A 26,346-nucleotide genomic window follows, 5' to 3' on the forward strand; every position below is an offset into this window, starting at 1 on the left:
ATCTCTCTCCCCTCAATTACACCACAGTAAATGCCAGAACAGAAGATTCAAGTTAAATGCTTCTGACACCTTCTCAACCCACAGGCCAGTCCTATCTCACGTATGTGTCACTAACTCACAAATGACCAGGGAGTTATTGTAGAATCTCACATCTTTCCAAGTCTCTGCTTGCAGCTACTAAAATGAGAGTGAGCAGAGAAACTAAGGAGTATGGGACTCCTCATGTACCCTGGGAAGGCTGCAAATCCAGTTTTGGGTGAGCAGGAGCTGTGGGGCTGTGTTGGCACTTGATTTTCTTTAATCCACTTGCATCTGTGCCTTCAGGAAATGTGGCTGACATGCATCAACCTAAAATTGCTGAAGACCCTTGACTGTAAGGGAGTGCARACAATGCAAATTTCGGTGGGCCTCTGAGCTGGGAGATGTGCCTAAGCCCCACTGGTTGCCTCTGAGGTCAGTGGCAATGCCTGAAAGGAGATGGGAAAGGGAATGCCCCAGCAAGATGAAAGAGGACAATAGGTCTACCTCACTGACACCCATCCTGCAGGCATTATTTTCATTGTTTGGGTTCCCTGCTCTGAAGTCCTGCCTGATGCTTGCCATACCAATGTYCTCATGCAAGGCTAAGGAAAAGTACCTCCGAAGCAACAGCACAGGAACTTTCTGTTGCTCAGTCCTTTTCTACCCTCCTTTACATAAGGCCCCATGGTGATGGGAGACCAAATTGACAGCAGAGGAGACTTCTTTGCAGAGGATGCACGTTTCATCGGGTGCCTAGCACTCACTGCATTCTCCTGTTTGACACACACTCACATTTCTATGCTTATTGCATTCTCTCATTTGCCCATTTTTTCCATCTGTCCTTGATTCTGCCCCTGAAATAATGGAATAGAACAGCTTACTAGAAAGGACTTCTCAAGCAACCAAGTCCTGTTCCCGCAGCCATAGGCAGCAATTCAGTAGATCTTTTGGTCCAAGGGCCTACAGATTTGCCATTCCACACATACTCCAAAATATCTCCCAAATCCTCACTTCACACTGGCTCCCACTTCTTTCTCCACGTGGTAGTTCGGCAGCATTGTTTGACTCTTAGAAGACTTGTGCAGGTTGTTTTAGCTGTATCACATTTCGAGCTTGGTCCTGCAAGAGTTTGCAATGCTTTTAGGGTTTTGAATTTTTCACAATATTTCAGAGTCTGAGGCAATCCCCTGTGCCCATGAGAAACTTTCTGCTCTTCCTCTGCCAATAACCCTGCCAGTTGCGGAGGCAGAATAGCTATGCCTTCACTGCAACAAGTAGGCCAGACGGGGACAGTGGTGTGTTGGGTCAGCAAATGATTTTCTTGTCCTGCAAGATGGCAACCTGACTTCTGGGGAAATGAAGAGCATTGCCTTCTGCTTTCTGCAGGGCTTGTTTTCCACCCTCCYGCCTTTAAACTCCAGCGCCAGCTCTAATCACCATTGCAAATCACTATGCAGAAAGGTCCCTCAGTGCAAAGTGCAGGGGAAACAGTGGGAGGGTCAGATGAGGACTGAGAAGGGCGAGAGGAAAAGGTCAATGACACAAGCCCAGAGCGATGGTTCTCTTCAGCTGAACTGCTCTGCTGTTTGTCCGTGCTGTGCTATTTTTTCTCAGCAGTAATTCACACATCTGGGGACCACAGCTCCTTCCACCGCCCACGCTCTTCCTCCCCCCTCACAGGGGGCTGAGGTGGGGGAAGGAGGGAGAGCTACTGCACCAGGCTGCCAGCATCATTTCCAAGGCCAGGGGAAAAAATAAAAGGCCTGAGCCTTCTCCTACAACTGTCCCATTTATGGCAAATTACCACTGGGTGCTGTGCACTTCTGATGAAGAACCTGCTGCCTGCAAAGGAGATGGCAAGGGGAGAATGAAAGGGAATCCTTTCTCTTGTCATGCASGGAAGATCAGCACTTGGTAAATGCGTTGACACCATTGTCCTCAAAGCATAAAAGCAACAGTGCAAGTTCCCCTTAGAATTACGCTATCACCTCAGCAGACCACAGCTAAGGGAATGGACCTTGGTGCCTCTGGATGTGTGTCATCCTTGGCCTGTTTCCAGGATAAACATTCAAGTGGAGCCAAATGCTTGATCAACCTTAGTGTTTCCCCACTCAGCTGTGTCACTGTGTATGTGTACACAGGTGCAGAAAGAGGACTTTTCCCCAAACCTTCCCCCCATCCTCTTGCCAACTGTGTGGCACTGTTCCCTGACTAAAACAGTCCTCTAGCCCAGTGCTGGCACTGAAGGCTATAATTGCATTTCTGAGTTTCAGGGAGAGGGAGAACTTCCTCAGTGCTCTGACCTTTTCTGTTTTTTTCTGAGGAGATGCTGGACCAACAGGATATGATAACATTTTAGAAGACCTTTCCCTCCTGTCCACACACGTCATTCTCAGGAATCAAAAGAGGAAGCAAGTGACACACTGGTCTGGTCTTTCTCACAAGGACTCAAGTCTCATCTCCTCTAAGGCTTCCACATCCCAGTTACCAAATATGGGCACAACCAATGGGGCAAATGTGATGAGATCTGGCTTAGTCTTTGTGTTTATAGCAAGGGACCTGAAATGTCATACATGCCAAAGGCTCTGTGTCTTTTCTCTCAAGGAGCACCTTCAAGCTCTTCAATGGCCAAAGTGAGGAAAAAAGTCTTTTCCACATGTGTTCCTTTTTTTCTCCAAGTGATGGTCATACAGTGTTCACAAGGATCAGGTTCATAGTCTCCAGTAACAAGCAACCCTTCCTACTTCACCCCCCGCCCCCATCAGTGAATCACCTCATCAACTATTTACAGCTATATTCAGAAACCTTGTCAAGCTGCAGAGTCGCTTGGTGGTTCACCTCACAGAAGGACTCCCTGGGAGGAAAAGTCTTCAGAGGGCAGGCATGGAGTTGAAACCCTGGTAGAGTTAGGTTATCAAAAAGGATATGGAGCCCCTTGTGCTAATCTATTTCACAAGGCTGTACGTCCTTTAGGGGTATGAACTGTCCTCAAGTCCTTGGGAGGAGCATACTTCCCAAGTATAGCGCTGTGGGAAATAGGCAGCTGCCTTCAAACAAGTAATTTCTGTTCAGGCGTTTTAATACATAGTCACAAATCAGTAACCTTCAAAGGGCTTAAATAAGGGGRTGGGGGAATCGCCTTTGGACAAACATGACATCATCAAACATTTAAAATAGAATCATCAATATAATTAGCTTTCTTTCTAAAACTCAGACATAAAGATGAAGAGAAGGGAGAAAGAGCAAGGAATGTTCTGAGCAGAATAGAGGACACTGGTGCTGAACAGCCAGTCAGCCAGTTGAACACTTGCTGATTACCTTATTGGGATGCATATTTGGTATGATACTGGTCTTTGAATCCAATACTGGCCTTCCTGCAGGTTGACTCACTTGCACAAATACCTACTCTTCAGTACAGGCCTGGGAGCAAGTTCACAAGGCATTCTGGTCATGTTTTCTCAGTATTCAAGGTCAGAGGAATCCTAAGGGACCTGTGTGGGCAAGTTTTAACAATGAGAGTACTTAATTTAATTTATAAACATAATATAAATGTAACATTTAACAGGAATAATTGATTTAATAATGCCCCTCCCAGTAGACACCCATGTGTGATGCAGTATCTGGTCCCCGGTYTGTGAATTCTGGTTCCTGAAGATGGGAAGATGTCCTTTATACTCCTTTTTCTGCTGTCAGAATTGAGATGCAGAGAGGATGTAAGAGTTGTATAAATATGTTGATTGTCCTGTGGGTACACCACCTTCTTTCCAGTTCACGCTGATGAATTTTCCATTGCAGGTGTGCCAGCTAAGACTATCTGCATACACAGATACCACAGTTCAGCTGACAAAGATCACTTGTCACATCACCCTGCCTCAAACACATGCTCTGCCTCACACGCTATGTTCATGTGCTCAGACAAGTGCATAGGTACTTGGCCTCCCATCAGGCTGCTGAGTCAAAGAGTACTGATGGACACAGAGGACCAGGCCCAGGGTGAGAATGTATGTCTTTGATGAGTAGCTCTAGGAAGTGATGAGTGGTCCAGGTGGCACTGCAGATGATGTTTATGCCAATGTGATAGCTGTGCCTGCTCTCAGAAATCCACAAACACATCAGGAAGGCAGACATCCACATCTAGGAGATCCCTTAAACCTTGACTTCACTGCTTGGGCTCTCGCCCTTCAGATCAAAGTCCTCATATTCTGTCTAGTGCTATGCAAACATAATGAGGAGCCGGGACTCGGGTTCCAAGTGGGAGTATCTCGTGAGTGTCCTGTGGTCATGTTTATGCTCATGACTTCATAGCTTGTGTTCACAGCCAGGCAGGCTAAGAGTGAAACTGCTTGAAAGGAGCATACTTCCCCTCCCACCCTTGTTTCCCCACTTCTCTGGGCCTGTGAGCACCACCAGCAGGGAGTGAAAGTGAACACCTCCTCTATCCCCTCCTACCCGTGGCCTCAGACTTGCCACAGATGAGAGTTCCTTCAAATGCCTCAGCTTCCTACTACTTTCATCCATGTTCTGCCATAGCCTGCAGGGCTAGGGAATTCCTACTTTTGAACATTCTGTATATCTCTGTATATATTTGATGTTTTCTGCTTTTATCAGGCAGATCTGTCAGGAGACTCACTGTGGGACAGAAGTTGGAAGGGAAGAAACACTGGAATATGATCTGCTGTAATTTGTACTCACAAAGCTTGCTAGTGAGTTTGCATGTCTTAGTTGCCATTATAAGGGCAGGAAAGTAATCACAAGGATATCCTGCATGTATCACTGACCATGGTTTGGCTTGGCTGTTTAAGTTATGAATGGCTCCATTCCTAACAAATCAGAGGTAAAGGAGATTTAAACGTGTCAAATTTTCAGTAGCATGAGGTTCTGGGCAATCAAGTCTAAAAGTCATGTCTTAGAAGAAAGCAAGTATATTGTCTGAATCATCTGGGACCTGGACACAGCTATGATATTGTGAATGTGTAAGGAGCTTATTACATGCAGTTGTTTTACTGTACTTTCAACCTAGTTTCCTATGGAAATTAGATTTATACTGAGGCAGTCTGTCTCAGTGCGTGGGTTTTTGGCTGGCAGTTAGACTGTGGCTCCTCCTCCCCTTAGTTTTGGAAAAGTCAGCCAATCCTAGTCACACTTGACAAAAAGATACAWCCCTTACTACTATTAAGAAAAGGTAGCTGGAAGAAGAAGGCTGGAAGAAGGAAAGGTGGCTCTCTGTTAGGACCATCACTGAAAAAGACTACACTGTGACATCGATCCTTACTAGAAAACAGAAAATCTGCATAGGAATCTGTCATGGAGACACATATCTACAAGAAACCAACCTTCAGTGAACTACTGGCCAGACAAATCCTCATTTTCAACAGGAGCAGCAGCTCATCTTCACTAAGAACTAACCGCATGTTAAGTTTTACTCTTCCACTATTTCAGCTGCCTCAGTGCAAAACAAATTTCATCTAATTATTATATATTAAAGAAGAAGAATTAAAAAAAAGGAATTGGTGGGCTTCTGTGGTCTTGATAAGCTGAACAATAAATGGATGCTTTGTGCTCTTACTTCCCAAAGTGATCCCTGGCCTGAAGGAAGGTGCAGGTGTCTCAGTCTGAATGACAAACAGGAAAGATGGTGGTTAATGTAAACCCTCCATTGCAGCTGTAGAGCTGATGAAACCAAGAAGTTACTCACAAAGTACTTCATGGCTTCAGCCAAGGACTTCTGCAGCAGAGTAAGCTGCACTGATTTTAAAAGTCTCTGGAAAAGGTGGACTGCATCTTGCTAATATATACTGGGAACCCCTTGTGCCTGAACTTGGTGTAGGAAGGCTCTCAAAGCCAGGAATAGGTTTCAGAACAAGATGGGAGCAGCTGCTGCACGTGCGGCTCTAATGCGATATGTTCATCAATGCTCCTGGTGTTACCATCAACAGAGCCTATCTCATCCTCAGGCACTGCCTCCCCTTTCCACCTCCACCCTTCTGCACAAACCTCTGCAGCAAACTTCYTTCACACAGCTCCCACCTACTAAGCACATGTGCATGCCATAGAGCTGTCCCCAGCTGTCCCCAGCAGCCTGGTCAACTTCCCTTAGAGACACAGAGGGAAAACGTTTTCTGTCAGTACAGGCATGAGATGAGGAGTGGTAATCTACAGCTAGCCATTTACATACCCTCCTAAACTTTCAGTTTTCTGTCTTCTGATCCTTCCTTCTCCTAGAATAAAACTAGTGTGTTCCTGATTGAGGCAGTAAAAATAGTAGGGACATGAGGATGAGGAACAACAGATGGTCTCTTTGAGTCCAGACATTTCTTGATGTTCTGTGGGTTATGACATGGCTACCAGTGAGGTAACGTGTAGGATTATAGATCACTTCTTTGGGTTCAGCAGAAATGAACTCAATAGGTGCATATATAATGAGGGAAGGTCGGGGCTCCAAGGCACTCATTCCTTTGCCTTCCTGCAGCTTGCAGGCCATTATAGTTCCATCATAGTGGCAGCCTCCAACATGTAACTACTGCAGTTAGTGATTGACAAGAGCAAGAGTGTATATGACCCATCCTCCTCCCTGCTCCTCTTCATTAGAGGCTAGCTGGTTGGATTCCCCGGTTTCCCTCGCAGATACTGGCCATAGTGGAAGTTTTCAGCTGGCTAGCAAGAGCATCCAAGTGACATTTCTCAGACCACTGGGTTCTCARACCATTTCTCATGCCATGTATGGGGAGAAGAGAGGTGTTACATTCCAGACTGCTGCCTTTCTAAGTGATTGCTTGGTGCTTGAGTGGAGGCTGGACTGCAATGGTTTGCCAGAAATGGCCATGAGGATCCACTACTGCAACCTCCTCTAAAAAGTCCCCACACATGCCTTCAAATTCCTGTACTGCTCCAGAATTCTCTCTTTTTGAGGTCTAATCTCTTCTGAGATCTACTTTCTGCACTGGATTGCCTATGACTAAAACCACATTCTCCTCCCACCCCCTTTTTTTGATACTCAAAACCAGAATTCCTTTGTTATTAAACGAGGCCTCATTCTCAAGGTTTATAAAGTCCACAAAAAGGAACTGTCTGGAGACTTTTGGTTAGCCTCTGGCAAATTTTGGTTAGCAAAACCTGCTGCTGGATCTGAGCTTGAGCCTCTAGCTGCTCTAGGAGAGATAGGTGAGGAACTCAGAGCACAGTGACCACTGTGTGTATAAAAGGATATTCTCATCTTCCTGCCTCACACCAGAGGCCATCGTCACATAGCCCAAACTGGACGGGAAATGTGATATGCTGCACTTCAGAGAATTTGATTTATATGCRGAAATGAGAGGTGTGTGGGGAAATGTGAGTCTGTGCATGCCTATTTGTGAACTGGGCTACTATTGGGCTATGGATTTATGTTTGTGTGTATATCTTGAGTTGGAAGGTGAGAACAATGTGTATTTGGGGAAATGTCTCCTATGGTGAAAAGATCTATAGTTAAACATTCCCCACAGGGCCTGTGAGGGATTATCTATCTGTGGCAGAGAGGGAACATGAAGTTTCAGAAGAAGGTGACTATATCTTTTCCATACCTTGTGGCCTCTTGGACAAGCCATGTAAAACAAGCACAGCAGCTACTACAGAGCAGTCTTGCCTGGCTGAACTAAATAAGAGGCTCAGGTCAGAGAGGATGATTCCTTCACCTCCTGCGGAGTGAAGGCCTGTTTGGCTGCAAAACAGTGATTGCTGTGGTGTCATGTTATCCACAAGCATGAGGGTTGTGCCTCAAGCATGCTTACACACTGTACTATCTGTGTTCCACTCTAAATCTGACCTGGGATGGGTCCTGTGAAACTGGGACGATGGATGGGAGGCTGGTTTCATTCTGGTTTTGCTTAGGTCAATGACTAATTTTTCACAAACTGGCCCACATGTTTCTACTGGGGATTGACTCCTATCCAGTTTCAAATTGATCTGTGCACACGTGCAGACCTTGAGAGTGATATGAGTGGTCTGTCTGTGTATTTGGGTCTCTTGTCAGAGTCCTGGGAAGACAGGCCCTTTCCTTTCTCTTTTGTTCCCCAGCAACAGTTACATATTGGTCCCCAGTATAACTGAGCACTACAAACTAACACCTGATCCCTCCACCCTTGTTTCTGCACCTATTGCTCTACCAGCAGGAAGTAGGACGTGGTTTGGGGCTTTTTATTTTCGGCCTTGGTAGCCTTTTCGATACTTCGGGGCCTCGTCTCAGTCTGACAAGGCAAGCAAGCAGCAGCTTCCTGTGTAAAGGTGAGAGGGAGAAGACAGAGAGATCGAGCACGTACAAGAGAAACTGCTCCACAACCTTTTGCTCTTGCAGAACTGTTTGGCTGGAGGCCCCTTTCGTCTTATGCCAGCAGCAGTGGCAGACAGGTGGACATGCACTGAGCGAGGATCCTCCCCGCTATCCCTCACCCTTCCCCAAGTTCCCCTCACAGTTTGACAGCCAGCGCCTGCTTTCATCAAACCCAGTGACACAGTACCCAGAGGCTCTCTTCATCTGGACCGCCTGGCAGCCGGTGCCTGGAGCTGGAAGGTAAAAGGGGTGATACCAGCTGTCTCCCACACAGGGGTGGCTCTGAACAGTGTGTTGGAAGGAGTTTCAGTCTGACAAACTGATCCATGCTGTTGGGGAGGGCTGAGCATATATTTATCTTTCTGTCTTTCCACAGTCCTCTCAAATCATACGCCACATCTCACAACCACCCCAGCTGCTTTCTTTCTCTCTCTTCTTTGTCTGTGAATGTGTTGTCATCCTGTTTTTCTTCTGAACCCAATCTTTTATCATAAATGGAATCTATATTATGCTTCATGCCAGACCATTAAAAACCCTCTATTCCTGCTCCCTTGGCAGTCCCAGGAGGGTTCAGCAGCACTCTGGTTTGCTTTGCTCAGCCCTGCCGGTGCTCCAGACTTGCTGAGAGGTGAGGATGATCYTTTCTTCTCTGGGTAGGGGAGAAAAGTATGGATGTCCAGAGGGATGGGGGGAGGAGGAGGCTTGGAATTTTATGGATGAGAAACCTGAAAACTGAATCCATCCTACATGGGCCAGAGCTGTACAGGTTTGGCAGGACAAGGAGTTCCTTTGCCAGGGGCAGATGAGGAGTTCTACAGGGTTACATAATTACAAAGCCTGAATTTTCTGCTACACTTAAAGCAAGGCTCAGTTTGATGCAGTGTAGGGTCTAYTAGGAAAGAATGATGCATGATTTGTGCACGAGTGTGTCTGATTTTCTGGTATAGCAAAGCCTCAACTTTCCAGAACCTGATAAACTTCTCTTTCTCCTTGATCTTTATTCCTGTCCCATAAAGCCATTCAAAAATCTATCTCCTAAGCTATGTGCTTTGTTACTAACTCTTGCTGGCAGCTGGAGGGCTCTCTTACTCAGCCAACACCTTGCTATCTCAGCTATAGGGCTTACAAAAAAGAAAATCTTCAAAATGCAAGCAGTGCTCAACCACTCTCTGCCTGAGTCAGCAAGCAGTCTGAAATAATACATGCGGAGTGATGTGCACTCACATGCATTTCCAGAAGGCATTACATCTGCAAACAGCCTGCGCACCTTGCACTGTGAATGGTTTCAGTGCTGAGCAAAGCACCCAAGGCAGGAAAACTATGAGATGCTGAGAAAAAAAATGTAGCCTCTGGATGGGAGAAATATGAATTTCTGAGCCTGGAAGAGTGACACTGGCTTCAAGCCTTGCCCCAGGACTGAGGAGTCATCGTTTGAGATGAGACCTTCCTAATGTGCATTGCTAAGCCATGTTGGGGCGGGGGGTGGTCTTCTGTCTTCCAGTGTGTCACCAGTACAGATGAAGCCCTCTTTACTGCTTCTGTGCTACCTCTGGCTGTTCAGCCTCGTGCCTCTCTTGCTGGCATCAGACTCTACACAAGGTAAGAAGTGATTCTCTTCACCTGTGGCAGTAGGACTAATAGGGAAGGATGTCAGTCAGGGAAGAGTGTGTGGAATGGTATGTCACTAAAAAATGCTTGCATTGTAACATACGACCAGAGGAGATTGCAATAAAAGTCTCTGCAAGTATGTCATGCTCCAAGGACACAGAGCAGCTAGAGATGTGAGTGACTCTTCTTTCTTACTTGAAGGCAGTTATCCAGTAGAGGAATCAGTCTTTAGTTTGGGAGGGGRTAGAATTGTCTATGAACGCAGTTAATGCCAAAAGGTATTACTAATTCATCATTGTTGTTGTCCACTGGCAGGCACCTCCAATCTAACTTGTTGGTATGACTCACGGGCGGCTCTGTTTTGCGCCTGGAACTCAGGCAGGGACCTTGCTGAAGCACCATGCCACCTGGAAATTTTATCGAAGTTTGCTTTCTGCGACAGGTGAGTGATTGGAAAGGCTGAGGAAAGCCAATACTTTGAATGAAAAATGTCCTGCAAAGTCTGCTTCTTAATGTAAATCTAGGCTACTCCTCTCCAGGCCAGGTGCTGTGAATACACAGAGACAAGGGGCTTTGCCTTTGCACTCTCATTCTCTCTAACCCTATGCTGGTTAAGATGCCAGCCTGTGCTCAGTGATCACCTTCTGATGGTACTCAAATGACCAGTACATCCCATATTCCACCTCCATTGCTCTGCCATGCTTCATTTTCCAAAGAGCTCTATTCCCTGGACTGAAGGGCATTTGTCATTGAAAAGAAGGATATACAGAGAAAAGTATATGATTGGTCTGTGTGTGTGTGTATGCGCACGTGTGTGTATGTGTGTGTAAAGTTATACAGGAGCCATTTGCCCACTGTCCTTACGATGGACAAAACAGGAATGCCATACTTTCAGTGACAATGAAAGAGGAAAATGTTCTTCCCCTTAGAGTCTCCCCTGGCCCTTTCACCTCTCCCAATTCATGATGTTTTCCTCTGCCATATGTTGCCCATCACAGGGATAGACATGTAGCTGGCACAGCAGTAGGGGTTGCCTGGGTCTCTGTGGTCTCCAACTCTGACATCTTCAGTCAAGAGAGGAGCCAGTCTGCTCTAGGRCTTCCTTGGGTGCCCATAACAAGAAGAGGCCCAGTGTGGTTCTAGTAGTGAATAGGTCTCTCCTGACTTCCRGTAGCGATATCTCATAATGGGGCTGGGTTTGCTGGATACACTCTAGGGCTGGTGCATGGAACTAAAAAGCCCAAAACATTTCTGTTGCTCCAGGGGACTGAATCAAAAGAGCTGGATCTGGAACTGGGACTAAACTAGGAATTGTGCCAAGCTGACCAGGGTTCTAAGACACCTCAGGGGTGTGTGCAGTCTATTTTGCTTCCTCTGCAGCAAACCACTTGCTAAGAGGACCAACTGGCCTTTCACCCTTCAAAGCTCTTTGGCCTGCAGCCCTAAGAGGTTAGGTTACAGCTGTCTCTTCAAGGAAAATTATAGACAAAGCTCTCCTCTTCACACCATTGACAAATCCCAGGCCTGGTCTGACCTAACAGCTGCAGCAGCCAGCTCAGCATGATACTCCTTCATCTGCAACCCCTCCACTGCTCTCCCACTATATTGCCCYCTGTGCTATATCTCACCTTATATAGTCCAGCTACACTTGTCAGGGGACGCAGAGCAGAAGACGGGCTGTGGCATAGCACTGCCAAGCATGAGGCACAACCTTGGCTGAGTACAAGATGGGACCTGGTTCAGAGGATACGTCTCAGTATTTGAGACACTACATGACAGTCAGTAGCTTGAAGGAGACCTGTAAAGCATAGAAGGAATAAAACAGACAGGCCCCTGTCTCCCARGGCCACATTGACACAGCTGTGGGGAGCAGGAGTGTTTGAGCTCTGCATGCCCTTTGTTATCAACAGGAATCAGAGGAGGTAGCCAGAGGTTTCTGTGAAGCCTCGGAGACTGGAAACCTCTTGCCATTTTTGACTTGAAATAGCTGGGATGCAATGACTTTCCATGTTCCAATCCATAAGATATGGCTGAATGATGTGGTGAGGAGGGAAAAAGTTTCCCATTGCAGGATTTTGTAGTGTAATGTTTTCAGCTAGTTTGGTAGGATGCAAAACAATTTGAAAGACCTCCCTAGCTCATTGGATTTCTCCTGCTTAAAACCTAGGCCATATTCTTTACCTGAAAAATTCAAGGAGCACTGTGAATTATCCAAGGCAGAACACATAACAGGGCTTAGGAGATGCATCAAGACCTTCAGCAAAAACAGTAATGTAAGTAATTCATCTGGGATGTCCTAGCTAATGACAACRTGGATGGGATCTGTATGTGATTTTGGATGTATATACAGTGTGACATCCAGAAGCACTGTAAAGAGCCCAAACAGGTTCCCTGGCACCAGTCTCGTGAATATGTCAACACACAGTCCAGTGTGTTGTTGATATTCTCCACCAACTTTACGGGTTCCCCTGGTGGTGGGGCTGGATGCATTGTGAGCTAGGCCATGCTGTCATGATGCATGTAGAAGAAGTGCAGAACAGACAGATCACATGCATCATAATTACCTGGGCTTGGCCTTATTCCCTTCCTCTGAAGAGGAATGGATATCAGCACTGGATCTGAGGTCACCTCCAGACCTCATTTTCCTTGAAGAGGACAACACCATTTTCCAAGTCATTAAGTACTGTGAAGTCTCTGGCTCAATGTGTCAGATGCTAGCTGCAATGGCAGCACATTGATGGAGCCAATGGTGAGACACGTCTTCTAATTATTATTATTTATTTAAATTGGTAGTTTGTTAGGCTCTTTAGGTACTTCCCTCGTCATACCCAGAAACTGCTGTAGTTTTTGCATTTTCAGGAAAGAAAAAACAAACCAATATGAGCTAATTCTCCTTATTGCTATGGTCACAACCAGTTCTAACACTAGACAAGCTTTCTCCTATTTGCACCTCATGTACAAAGATGAATGTGGAGCTTGGTAAACAAGTCCAAAAAAAGCTCTTTCAAACTCTTTTCTTTCCAGTCAAGCTAATTTATATATTGCATATTTACTACTGTGTGATACACGTAACTGTGTATCATACAGCTATGTGTATTGCTGTGGAACCATATTCTATCTGTTTATCGTAACTTCATTGTGCTTCAGGAGTAAAATTTAATCCTAATACTATCTTAATCTTACTGATGAATGTAAAATATTTTTGCCAAAATACTTTGCCTCACAAAACATGTCACCTGTTTTTCTAAAATAGCTTTCCTTCCTGCCTAGTCAGGATGTAATAATCCTAGGAAATTGACACATCACAGCATTTAGTGTCCTGCTCACCAAAGAGCAAAAAAAACCCAACTACATCAATTATAAATCTTTGGTTTCTCTATTCACCTCGGAGGCTTAGGCCTTTCAGACAAAAATTTCATCTTTATTCACTGTCAGGTATTCCTAAACCTCTTATATGCAGGCAATGCATAGAAATATGAGTGTTTATTAATGAGGCTTGGGTGTTACTAATGGTAATTTTCCCTTGTAGACTCAATGTTTCACCACTGCAGACTCTCTAACCATAGCTGTACACTGCCAAATTGGAGAAAAGAGAACTATACTTGTGCAAAAGGAGAATTTCAGACCACTTGAAAATAGTAAGTGCTCATCTGTCTTGCAGTCTCTGGAGCTTCCCCATGAAGTGATACCTAATTTCTCTTCCCCAGCCACCCCTGTGCAACACCCATAACTGATTTTAGACTTACCTCTTTTCCTTGCTCCCTGACACAGCTAGCAGAGATAGATGACACTGTATCCCATCACTCGCACCTCTGACCTGCAGTGTCATGCCAGCCACTATAAATGGGACTCTGTTCAAATGGGACACTCCTATAAACGGAACAGTGTTCAGTAAGAGTGTTTTACTGGAGAGGGCCAGGCTCTGCTTGATCTCTGAACTAGTGCTTTCAGTAGCTGTCATTTGCTGTAGGATTTCTGGCTTCAATAGGCCATGACAGCTCAGCTGACACTCTGAAATATATATGCTGCAAAAAGGAGAGAAAGTATTGCTGCTCTTCTCATGCCCCTCCTCCCAGACATATGTTTTCACCTTCCTTTGAGCCAGCTTTGGCTTGTGTCATAGCCTTTGCTGAAATYATTCAACTCTTTAATCCAGAAGAAAAACATCCCCTTGGGTCTTTTTTTTGCCAGATGTGTGAGTTTAACTGGCTCAAGAAGAGGTCCAGCAGAGCTGCTGCAAGTTGATGCATGGGAAGGCATGGCTGGGGTCAGGTGTTTGGGAGGATCAGCCCAGCCAGTCTGTGTAACTCCATCCCCTGTGGCTGTGGCTGTATCTCTCTGAAAGAGCAGCTGGGAAGCAGCTGTCACTCCAGCAGTGCTCCATTCCTGTCCATACAATTGCCTCATGGATCACCCCTATAAGATGGGATGCTTGGCCATGTAGAATTGCAATGTCTTCAGGGACCACACTCTCAGGTTCACAAGAGGAGCTGTCCTTAATGCAGTCCAGAGAAAACAGGCCTTTTGCCATCAGCGTCAATGGGGAAGAAGGAGGAACAGAGAGGAGGAACTCATTAACCATTTCACTCAGCAGTGTTAGGCTGGAATCTGTGAATGCAGGCAAGACACTAATCCTGCTGCATGAGGTTTTCCAGCAGAGCCTTCTTATGGACAGACAGCACAGATGTTCTCTCTCTCTTTCTCTCTCTTTACAGTCAAGCTGAGGCCTCCAGGAAATCTTCAACTCGTTAGGAACACTGAAAACACCTACAATCTAACATGGACCTTGAATATTTCCTCTCACTACTTAGATGGTGCACGGGAATATCAAGTACGGTACCGAACCACGAGTCAGCCGTGGGAGGTAAGTACAGAGCAGGAGACTGGAACCTGCCAGCATATGACTCCTGGCCTTCTTTAGGCTATCCAAGACTGTCTGCTGGGCAAAACAACCCTCTCCTCAGGAGAAAAACAGTTTTAGTGAAGCTGGAGAGGGGATTACCCCCCACTTTTAGATGTGTCACCTGCTGCCAGTATTTAGTGGTGACATGGAGGCAGATGGGAATCCTATTTTACCTGGTTCTGTGACAAGAGGAATCCAGACAGCTCCAGGACAAACCTGAGAAGGGATGAAAAGAGCAAAGAAGACTTGTTCTCCGGCATGAGCAAGCAAAGCTCAAGGGGGGAGGGTTCTTTCTAAGGGCCTGATGGGGATGGATGTTTCAGGTTGTGAGCCACAGCATTGTGGTAATGATGCTCAAATATTTCCCCTCTCCTAGGAGGCCAGGCTGTTCACCATTTTACAGGACCAGATGTGGGTAGTGTTCGAGAGCCTCTCCTCCAACCTGAAATATGAGGCAGCTGTCCGTGCAAAGCCAGGCACCTCAAGTCCCTACAAAGGCGTGTGGAGTGACTGGAGTGAGACAATATTGTGGAGGACACATGCTGACCGTAAGGATCAGAATCAGGCAATCTGACTTGGAGGGGAAGGGGGACTCACAGAAGGAAAACAGAGGAAAAGGGCCAAAGTAGGCTAGGAAGAAGGAGGAAGATGGGAAGGGAGGATTGCATTAACTGAAGAGTAATACATAGATTGGAAACGATCTTTTTCTCCTCATTACAATTAGGCTGACTTAATAGGGCTTAAGGAAGACCAGACAAGATCCACAAGATGTAGATCAGTGCCTTCATCCCCAGAGCACAAGACTAAATGTGTGACCTGCAGAAGCAGTGGGTGGGACTGTCATTTCCCTAAGTGGCCATGTGACCTGTGAACAGAAGTCCAACTTGCTAGAATGGCCCAGTTTAGTGGAGCCATTGATCAGTGTGATGTACAGCTGGACAGGAGACCTGAGCCTAAGAATCAAAGTCTCGGGGAGAGTGAATGGGACTTACATGCATGCACCTCTTCCAAAAGCTTCCCRTGAAGATGTGTATCAGTCATTACCATGAACCTAGCATGGAAGACACCTCCTGAAACCTTGAAATACAGTGCCTTGAGCAAGTTTCTGCGGTTAGTCATTGACTCTGGTTTCTGACATTTCTTCTTTGGGAAATAGGTAGCTAGAGGTTATTCCTCCTCACATTGACCCCACTCTGCCTCTGCCCAGCCTCTCCCTGTTGTGCTTGGTACTGGTATAAACAGAGGAGCTATGTTTAGAAAGGGCACTGTGTTGCTGTGGCGATCAGATTTTGACAGTGTGTGATGTCAATGAATAGGATACAGCCGCAACCAGTTGCCATAGCAACCAAGACCCAAAGATAACCAGGGTACCAGAGGCAGAGGAGGCAAAGTGATCTTAGAAACATCTCAAGGACATGCAAAGAAAGAACTTCCTAAAAATGTCYCCTCCTTCTATTTTTCACTGCTCCCTCACAACTACTCCAGAGGAGCTCTAAAAGTCCAGACCTAGGGGCACTAGGGATGGAGGAAGATGAGGTGGCAGGCCAAGGAGACTGGCAGCAGAACAACAAAATCAAGCAAAGGTGCTTGGGGGAGATGTGTGTAAAAGAAACAGATTAAGAAAAGTTTGAGATGATGCAAGCCCCCCCCCCAGAAAAAATGCTGGTAAAGCTGAGTATGTGGAAACTCAGTCTCCTTCTCCTAACTCTACAGTCCAAGCACCTAAATGGTTATGTGATGCAGGGCTGTATCCTACCTAGGCTCCCTAAACTCTCCCATATCTCTCCAAAGCCAAGCCCATGACCCCTAAGCTTCTCCATCCTTGGCCTTACTAACCACAACAACATCCATGAATCTCWTGTCTCTGTCTACCCCATCAACCTATAGTCACCTTCCATATCCCCAGCTCCACTGAAGTTGATTTACTAGTACATGGTGGCACCTCATCTGCAGTAATCCCCAGCTGAGGTGCTATTATGAACAAGGAGTTCAAGCTGTTGAGCAAGAAACTATCTATTAAACCATGCCAAATGGACTCTGAAACCCATCTCAGCTCTAAGGCATCCTAGACAACAGAGCAGAACCTGTTTATCTGACTGGTGTCTCAGGTGATTTTTTTGCAGGGAAATATTATAATACTGAGAGGCACAGCTTGAACAGAGCTTGAACAGCCACAGGACTGCAGCTCCAGAATCCTGGCTAGATTTTCACAGTAGCTCCTTCTTTCTCTCTCATCTTGCAGAAACATCCCTCCCAGTCCTACCAGCTCTTATTGTGAGTACTTGCATCTTTGTGATCATCGGGACTGCCTTCCTTCTTAACTTGAAGACCCTGAAATGGTAAATGGGAGTCGATTGTTTCTCTCTGTTCTGTCCTGTTTCCTGTGTGTCTCCTCAAAACTCAATTTAATTTTTACTTAGCATTACCTAGGATAAAAAGAGACTCTCGCATATGGTTCATAGCTCAGCCTTTTGAGGTTAATATTAATCTGAGGAGCTACATCACAACCCAACATTATGTGGTGCTGGTAACATTGTCATATTGTGCCACTCTCATGTGGTGTGGAGCCATGCCTTGTTGAGTTTGAAATAGCTGCCTTGGCCTTTCAATTGCCCTTGGGTTAGAGTGATGTTCCTTTGGAGGGATGCTTCAGAAAGATGCACCAAAATTGCTTCTTAAAAAATAGGCCACTGAGCTGAGCACTCTTCTCAGAGAGAGGAACAAGCAAGCATAGGTTCTACTGCCTTCTCACTTCTTAAACTCTCTAGCCAGAGCTCAGGCAGAATATAGTGATATTTGGTCTGTAGACAGGACTCCTGATTGAGGAGTACATTTTTTTCCTTTATGTGGCCTGTGCAGTCCTAAATTCCCTCACCACATGCTGATAAACATCTATATGATATTATAAAGACCTCCTCCTTCTGCCTGAATTTCTACCCAGATGCTCTCTTAGTCAGAACTGAATGTGTTTCACAAGGTTACCCGATGTAACAGCCACAGGACTGYGACCTCTACACACAGAGGGTGACCTCTGGGCAAACCAGGGTTTAAAATGGCTTCAGATTGTACTTTCCTCATCTCAGTACAAGGACAGAAAARCAAGGTGCTCATGTCAGTGGCAGGGAGCAGGAAGAAATGCTTTCAGAGAAGGAGGGAGCAGAGTCTGTGATGGCTGCTCTGTAAGGAAAGGAGGAGGAGTGCATTAAAGATGAGTACTGAGAAAGTCATTGGTCACTATGATTTACCTTAAGTCATAACACAAAGATGAGGAAGTGCTAGTTGTATGGCTTAGATAAAAGGACTCCTTTCTCCACAGAGTATAGCTAACCCATGGGATTGGATGGAGGATAATGCCGAGGAAAGATCCAAGGAAGGATGAGATATGCATGAATAAAAATAGCATTTGCACTGATGTAAGGTAGTTCATATGCAAGAACCTTTATGTTCCAGAGAGTACACTGATTGCCTCCAGAGGTCAGGAGGGTCTTTTCTCAGAGCATCCCACTGCAAAGCTTCAAGAAACAGCTGACAGGATCTGCTAACCTCTCTAAGTAACAGGGAGAAGGATTAAATCGCTTTATGCTGCCCCACTGTGACAAAACACTGGCTCCAGTAAACCAGGAGCAGCTAGACTGGTGCAAAACATGCTTAAATGATCTTGTAGTTCCAGTGCGACCTAGCTAACAGGGCAGGCATTGACAGGTGCCACTCAAGCCCCATGGTCTTCTGAGTTATTGTGGGGCAGCAAAGCAAAGCGGGGTGGCTCACAGCATCTGGACCTTTGGAACAAGGGAGACCTGCCCAGCTTGGCAGAGTGGGAGGGCCAGGTGGGTTGCCCAAGGTGACCAGAGAAGGTGGGGAAGGCTGTAAACTGTCGGCTGTCCGTCCCCAGAGAAAATAATGAGGGGAGATTATTTTCGAATGCCAGTTTCACCTGCCTCTTCTTTGGAAGCCTTACCCAACAGCTATTGTATTTCAGGCCACTGAAGAGCAAAGATATCATCCCTCAGGCTTGTTCTTTTACCTCAGTCATATGCCATGATAGTGCCCAACAGCTGCAACGCTCGCTCCAACCCCTACAACAGTGCCAAAGAAGTCAGGATCAGGTCCTACTTCATTTCTCCTTCTCTTTCTCTCCTCTCAAGGTTTAAGAAGATGCTGAAGATTCACATCCCAGACCCTGAAAAGTTCTTTCCCCCACTCATCACAGTTCATGGAGGAGATGTTCAGGTACAGTGACAGGGATGGAGGCAAGTGGTTACAAAAGGAGAAAGGAAGGAAGTAATAGTCCAGCTGTACATGCCTGGTGCAGATACCAGGTCCTTGGACGTACATGTCCACACACAGTTCGTTTTCCTGCAGCACCAGTTGTTAAGTTCTCTGCTCAGGTTTTATTTTTTTGACTTCTAAAACTTGCAACTCAGCTGATGCATCTCTAATTCCATTAATTAATGAGAAATGGCAAATCATGCAAACCTCAGCACCCTTCTCTACTGACAGGAAAGCCTGAGAGAATACAAGGAACTGCGAGAGGAGCCTGGTCTCTCAGATCCCCTCCCACCTAGCTTCTGTCCTGCTTGTCTACCCTAGACTACCTAACTGTTCCCCAGATTTCCTGCTCTGATACGCTTCTTTTGGTTATGAGCTTTATCTCTAGCACAGTCAGCCCTCTTCGGCTCTTCATAGAATCACAGAATAAGTAAGGTTGGAAGGGACCTCTTGAGATCATCTAGTCCAACCTCCCTGCTCAAGCAGGGTCACCTAGAGCATGGTAGACAGGGTTGCATCCAGGCGGGCCTTGAATATCTCCAAAGAAGGAGACTCCACCACCTCTCTGGGCAACCTGTTCCAGGGCTCTGTCACTCTCACAGGGAAGAAATTCCCCCTCACCTTCAGGCGGAACTTCCTGTGCTTCAATTTCTGCCCATTGCCTCTTGTCCTGTCACATGGGAAAACTGAAAAGAGTTTGGCCCTGTCCCCTTGAYACCCTCCCTTCAGGTACTTACAGACATTGAGAAGATCCCCCCTCAGTCTTCTCTTCCCCAGGCTGAAGAGGCCCAGCTCTCGCAGCCGTTCTTCACAGGGCAGGTGCTCCAGCCCTCTGATCATCCTCGTAGCTGGACTCTCTGCAGTAGCTCCATGTCTCTCTTGTACTGGAGAGCCCAGAACTGGACACAGTACTCGAGATGAGGCCTCCCTAGGGCTGAGTAGAGGGTGCAGGATCACCTCCCTCCACCTGCTGGCAGCACTCTTCCTAATGCACCTCAGGATACCATTGGCTTTCTTGGCCACAAGGGCACATTGYTGGCCCATGGGCAGTCTGTCATCCACCAGCACTCCCAGGTCTTTCTCTGCAGAGCTGCTTTCCAGGAGGTCAGCCCCCAGCTTGTACTGGTGCCTAGGGTTATTTCTCCCTAAGTGCAGGACCCTGCACTTGCCCTTGTTGAACCTCATGAGATTCCTCTCCGCCCAACTCTCCAGCCTGTCCAGGTCTCTCTGAATGGCAGCACAGCGCTCTGGTGTGTCAGCCACTCCTCCCAGCTTGGTATCATCAGCAAACTTGCTGAGGAGGCACTCTGTCCCTTCGTCCATGTCATTGATGAATAAGTTGAACAGGATGGGACCCAGTACTGAGCCCTGGGGAACTCCAGTAGCCATGGGCCTCCAACTTGACTCCACACCACTGATGAMGACCCTCTGTGCTCTGCCTTTCAGCCAGTTCTCAATCCACCTCACTGTCCACTCGTCTAACCCACACTTCCTGAGCTTCTCTACGAGGATGTTATGGGAGACAGTGTCAAAAGCCTTGCTGAAGTCAAGGTACACAACGTCCACTGCTCTCCCCTCATCTCCCCAGCCGGTCACTCCATCATAGAAGGCTATCAGATTGGTTAAGCAGGATTTCCCCTTGGTGAATCCATGCTGGCTACTYCTGATCACCTTCTTTTCCTCCATATGCCTGGAGATGACATCCAGAATGAGCTGTTCCATCACCTTTCCAGGCATGGAGGTGAGGCTGACTGGTCTATAGTTGCCTGGGTCCTCCTCCTTGCACTACTTGAACACTGGAGTGACACTGGCTTTCTTACAGTCCTCAGGCACCTCTCCAGTTCTCCATGACTTTTCAAAGATGATGGAGAACAGCTTGGCAATAATATCTGCCAGCTCCCTCAGTACCCATGGGTGCATCCCATCCAGGCCCATGGATCTGTGGATGTCTAGCCTGCCCAGAAGGTCTCTAATCCTATCCTTCTCAACCAAAGGAAAGTCTTCCCTTCTCTGGACTTTCTCCCTCACGTCCAGRCGGCAGGATTCATGAGGGCTGCCCTTAGCAGTGAAGAGTGAAGCAAAGAAGGCATTCAGTAATTCTGCCTTCTCTGTATCCCTTGTCACCAGGGCCCCTGCCCCATTCAGTAGCGGGCCCGCCTTTTCCCTAGTCCTCCTCTTGCTGCTGATGTATTTGAAGAAGCCCTTCCTGTYGTCCTTAACATCCCTTGCCAGACTCAATTCCAACTGGGCCTTAGCCTTCCTCGCTGCATCTCTACAYACTCTGACTGCATTCCTATAATTCTCCCAAGTAGCCTGTCCCCTCTTCCACAGTCTSTGTGTTTTCTTCTTCTGTCTGAATTTGGCCAAGAGCTCCTTGCTCACCCACGCAGGTCTCCTGCCCCCTTTGCTGGACTTCTTACTCATAGGGATGCACCGCTCTTGAGCTTAGAGGAAGTGATGCTTGAATACTAGCCAGCTCTGCTGGACCCCCCTTCCCTCTAGGGCCTCAACCCATGAGACTCCACCAATTAGGTCTCTGAAGAGCCCAAAGCCCGCTCTCCTGAAGTCCAGGATTGCAATCCTGCTTGTTGCCCTAGTTCTTTCCTGCAGGATCCCGAACTCCACCATCTCATGATCGCTGCAGCCAAGGCTGCCCCCAACCTTCACATCTCAACGAACTTCACAACCAGTTCATCTCTGTTGGTAAGGACAAGGTCCAGCAGGACACCCTTCCTCGTAGGCTTCTCCATCATTTGTGACAAGAAGTTATCATCAATGCATTGCAGGAGCCTCCTGGACTGTTTGTGCCTTGCTGTGTAGTCCTTCCAGCAGATGTCAGGGTGGTAGAAGTCCCCCACAAGAACCAGGGCCTGTGATAGTGAGGCTACTTCCAGCTGTCTATAGGAGGCCTTATCAACTTCCTCTTCCTGGTCAGGTGGCCTGTAGTAGATACCCACAACAGTGTCCCCCATGCTAGCGTGGCCTTTGATCTTTACCCATAAGATCTGAATTGCCTCCTCCTCCTCCCCGCCTAGGCAGAGCTCGATGCTCTTACCGTTAATTGCCATCACTCTGCCTGGATCAAGAACTTAGCCATTTTCCATGTACTTCCTCTCTCTAATCCTTCTTTTTGCCTTCCTTTCTCCCTTCTGATTTCTCATTCAGCACAGGCAGCTGCAAAAAGACAATTACAGTTTTGTTCTGTATTAAAGGGAGTGTCTGATGCAATATGTGGGAGGTGGAGACAAACTGCAGAGGGTCCAGAGGACTGCAAAGCTTTGAAAAAGCCTAAATGCAAATGTATTAGAAAACTTGACCTACTCTGGGTAGAGRGTGATCAAAGTTCATAGTCAATTTCCCAGTGCAGAAGGAACTGGAAAAATTGGCTTTGCTAGACATAAAGATGATGAAGTTGGATATTACCAAAATCAATCTATTTTTAAGGATAGTGAAGTACTGCAAGATGCCACTTTGGATGAGTGCGGCAATGCACACAAGAGGCTTGAAAGAGCAGTTTAGACAAGAAATCTGCATGGGGCTGTGTAGGTATATTAGAACTTGACTCTGCACATGGAAATGTATTATACGAGATCCATTCCGGTACTGTTTTTCATATTTCCACTATCAGTCCTCTTTACAATCTTGTCTTTTTATCTATTATTCCATATTTTTTCCTTTCATCTTTTTTCTTCCTTTCACTTTAATCCTCCCCCCTTTTCCCCATATAAATCTCAAAATGTAGGCTTGCAGGATCTGCTCTGCTCTTGCTTTAAAGTGACAGAAAGATGGACTCCCTCTGAAAATACTGCAAATGAGATGCGATGAATGTGAAATCCCCCCTCCCCTCAGCTCTTGCTTGGTCAGGGAAAAGACCACTTATTTGCTTTGGGCACACAGAAGGAGAGATCTTTAGTTCCTTACTAAGTGTTATATTCTGAGTGTAACAGTCTCTCTCCTATGTTTTTTCCCCATCAGAAATGGCTTTCCTCCCCATTCTCCACATCTTCCTACTGCGTGAGCAGCACAACCCCAGAGATCTCCATGCTTGAGGTGATGCCGAAGAAAGATCAGGAATCTCAGTTTTTCCTTTCCAAAGACATGCTGTCCTCCGATCCTCCCTTAGAAACCAGTGGGCACTCTGTGTCCAGCTGCTTCACCAACCAAGGCTACTTCTTCTTTCACCTTCCCAACTCCTTTGAGATTGAGCCCTGCCAGGTTTACTTCACCTACGAGCCTTTCTCCCAGGAGAACAGTGGCAGTGAGGACAGCAAGTCTTACCAYACTCTGCCTTCCCCCAACCTCTGCACACTAGCAGAGGATGTGCCTGTGTTGTCCCACAGCTTCCTCCATTGCACCAAGGGGATCCAGGGCTTCCAAAATGGTTCCTTTGTAGAAGAGACAGAGGGTGAAGTCCAGCAGGCCATGGCTATTTCTCGGGCTCTCTCATCAATGGAAAGCACCTCGCCAACACCAGCTTTGAAGCAGGATGAGGAGGTTACAGACAAAACAGCTTTACAGCCCTCTGAGACCCTGTGCCAGCTAGACGCAGTCTTTCCTGACCCACCAGACCTTCATGATAGCAATACTAGTAAGGCCACAGAGAGGCATGGGAATGCAAGTCCTCCAATTGATTCTGACACTCCAGCAGCATATACTAGCTCTTCTTTTTGTCAGTCTACACCTCTGAGGCAAACCCAAGCTGAGGATCCCTGCAGAACAGCCTTCTTCAGCCAGGTCCCAAACACTGGTGCCTACCTTTCTCTGAGGGACCTCCAAAGTCAATACAGCCATTGCTCTGTCTAGGATCTGCCTGGAGAAACCCACAGGTGGGAAAGGCCTTTCCTGGAGGGAGGGCCAGATGGACAACTTGTCTATTTAAAGCATGATTGTGGCCTTTAATGGGAATGGAGGACAGGGTTATTCTAGAATGGTGCAAACCCAGAAAAGGAATAAGCTAGAAGAGATGTAAATTCATGGATGGATATATGAGTAGCACTTGTCTCCAGGGTAAAGCAGACCACAGGAAATGAGAGGACCTTTTGCATGGAGAACTTAGCTAAAATAAAGATAAAACTACACACAGAAAATTATGAAGAGGCATTAAAATTGTTCAGTGGCTACACAGCTAATGGAGACAAAGAAACTGTATTCCTAGGAATATAAGACAGCAAGGACTCACTTCTGTGACCAAGCCTGTTCCTCTGCTATTACTGGAACCACTGGCATAGAAATAACTTCCCACACTGCTCAAGTGCCATCCTAAAACTCAGCAGATTGTTTTTTTTCCTGTCAGCTCCCAATGGGATGCTGTGCCAGCACTTCCATGCTCTGCATTTTGGTGTGAAAATAGCACCCAGCTTTCAGGTTTAGCAGCCACATGTTCCATTTCCCTTGTCCCAGCCTATAGGGTACACAAACCTCTACTGAGGAGGAGAAATGCCTAAGGAGGTAGATGTGAGATTTTGTACAAGGGATGGTGGCACTGTCAATGAGTGCTGGGGCTGATGAAAAATTGGATAAGGATATTTCCTCCTGACTGATCAAGGGTGTTGTTTTTCTCTGTGGTCCCTCCACTTCAGGCTACTAGGGATTACATACTCAGTCCCTTGGTCCAGCTTTAGAGTCAGATCTTTAAGGTCAGCTTAGAGCCAAAAATGTGCCAGCTGTTTAAGCAGTACAATGTTGAAATAAATTCCCATTATCGGGTTAAAAATACTGGGGAAATCCCCTGCCCCTCCCAAGTCTAATGATGGCAGTAGAAAGAATACACACAATTTCCCACTCTTGCTGCAATATTTTTCATGAAATTGAAAGCCTCTTTGCCCTTCAGGCAAAATACAGTTATTTGACTAYGATAAGCTGATTGCAGAATAGCCCATCCCACATCCTGTATTAGTGGAAAACATTACAGTGGTGCTGCCTATTCCTTCCATTGCTTAAAGGAAACCATTGCCTAATTAGCAACAAAGACTACGTGAATGAGCCCAGAAAAGTAACTCACAAATCAGCACCCTTGCTGAAAAGAAAACCTCAATCTACTCACAAAAACTGGAGATAGCAATGACTACTCTTTTTTTTACTTTTTCCTCTACATTTGCTGATCTGTTGTTAGAAATAGCAAAATACCACAGAATAAAGGTGGTGAGGTGAAGGATGACATTGTTCTTGTTCCATTCATCCTTACATTCATCACCTTTACTGTCTGTCTATTTCCTTGTCATATTTCTTGACCAATCAGAAGTGYGGAAAATACCAATCTTGCACTAAAGATCTTTGTTCTTAGAGTTTTTAGATCAAAAAAGTTCAAAGGTATCAAACTTGTTGGTATTTCTGTCATCCCTCTGAGTTTCACCCAGAAATAATTCTTCCTGACCTCTGTCTATACAAGTGTTAAGTTTCCCTTTATCCTAGTCCCACATTGTTACATGATCTTGCATTAATGCAGCCTAATTGTCATTATGAATCCCAGATAATGGTGGCCACCCACTAGCTTGAATTTCACCTCAGAAGAAACTATTCAAAGAAGCTAGGCCTGAATGTAGCTGAGAGGGCTAGGGAAGCTATATCCCTTTTCTCACCAGCTCTTGTGCCTACCTCAAGATGTGAACTTCTCTATCATCTCCAGGAGACAGCAGGTAAAGTAGAGCTCTCAGTTTCCCAGATAAGCAAGGGCAAGGCTTGCCAAGCTATTTGCTGTGCCTTGTAAAGCTTCCCAGATGTACCTCATAAAGAGACACTGAATCCCTCACCTCTAATGGGAAAATTATGTGAAAAAATGCTATCTTACATGGGCTGATGATCCTTGCTACACTGGGGTTCTCCTGTTCCTATGTACATCTTCATAAGCTTCTCAATTATCCTTGCTGCTAAGATGAAAAAAAAGAGGAAAAAAAAMCAAAAAACAAAAAAAARAACAAACCCCACTTTGCCTCTGTTAATAAAATAAATGTCAATGGAGCAAGAATATTTTGTTGTCTTTCATATTATGGGGTGGCTGGGGGAGTAGGAATAACAGCCCTTTTCTAGATAGGGACTAGGCAAAGCTTTGCTGGCACCAATGGACCTTTAGCCTTCCTCCTCCTTCCTTTCCCAAGAGACTCAACATCCTAAAAGAGGGCATAATTCCCATTCAAAGTCAGTCAGAGAGGTGTGCGGGCAGATGGATGTTGAGGGCAAGGTGTAGAAAGGAGGTATTTGTAGAAAGGGCCATTTGGCCAAAGACGTCAGTTGTGGTAGCCCC

The 26,346-nt window shown here is 46.2% G+C and overlaps 1 protein-coding gene across 1 annotated transcript; it reads left to right on the forward strand.

Annotated features, from left to right (window-relative positions):
* Window positions 1–9,712: 9,712 nt before the first annotated feature.
* Window positions 9,713–26,034, forward strand: IL2RB (interleukin 2 receptor subunit beta). Its single transcript, XM_085323412.1, has 9 exons — window positions 9,713–9,925; window positions 10,250–10,376; window positions 12,102–12,207; window positions 13,464–13,572; window positions 14,650–14,798; window positions 15,214–15,385; window positions 17,080–17,176; window positions 18,983–19,067; window positions 23,082–26,034. The coding sequence occupies exons 1-9, from the start codon at window positions 9,844–9,846 to the stop codon at window positions 23,907–23,909; spliced, it is 1,755 nt and encodes a 584-aa protein (XP_085179538.1). The 5' UTR covers window positions 9,713–9,843; the 3' UTR covers window positions 23,910–26,034.
* The last annotated feature ends 312 nt before the right edge of the window (window positions 26,035–26,346 follow it).

Source organism: Rhea americana, unplaced genomic scaffold (assembly GCF_003343005.1).
Source record: "Rhea americana isolate MKP2758 unplaced genomic scaffold, rheAme1 scaffold_85, whole genome shotgun sequence".
Classification (NCBI taxonomy): Eukaryota; Metazoa; Chordata; class Aves; order Rheiformes; family Rheidae; genus Rhea; species Rhea americana.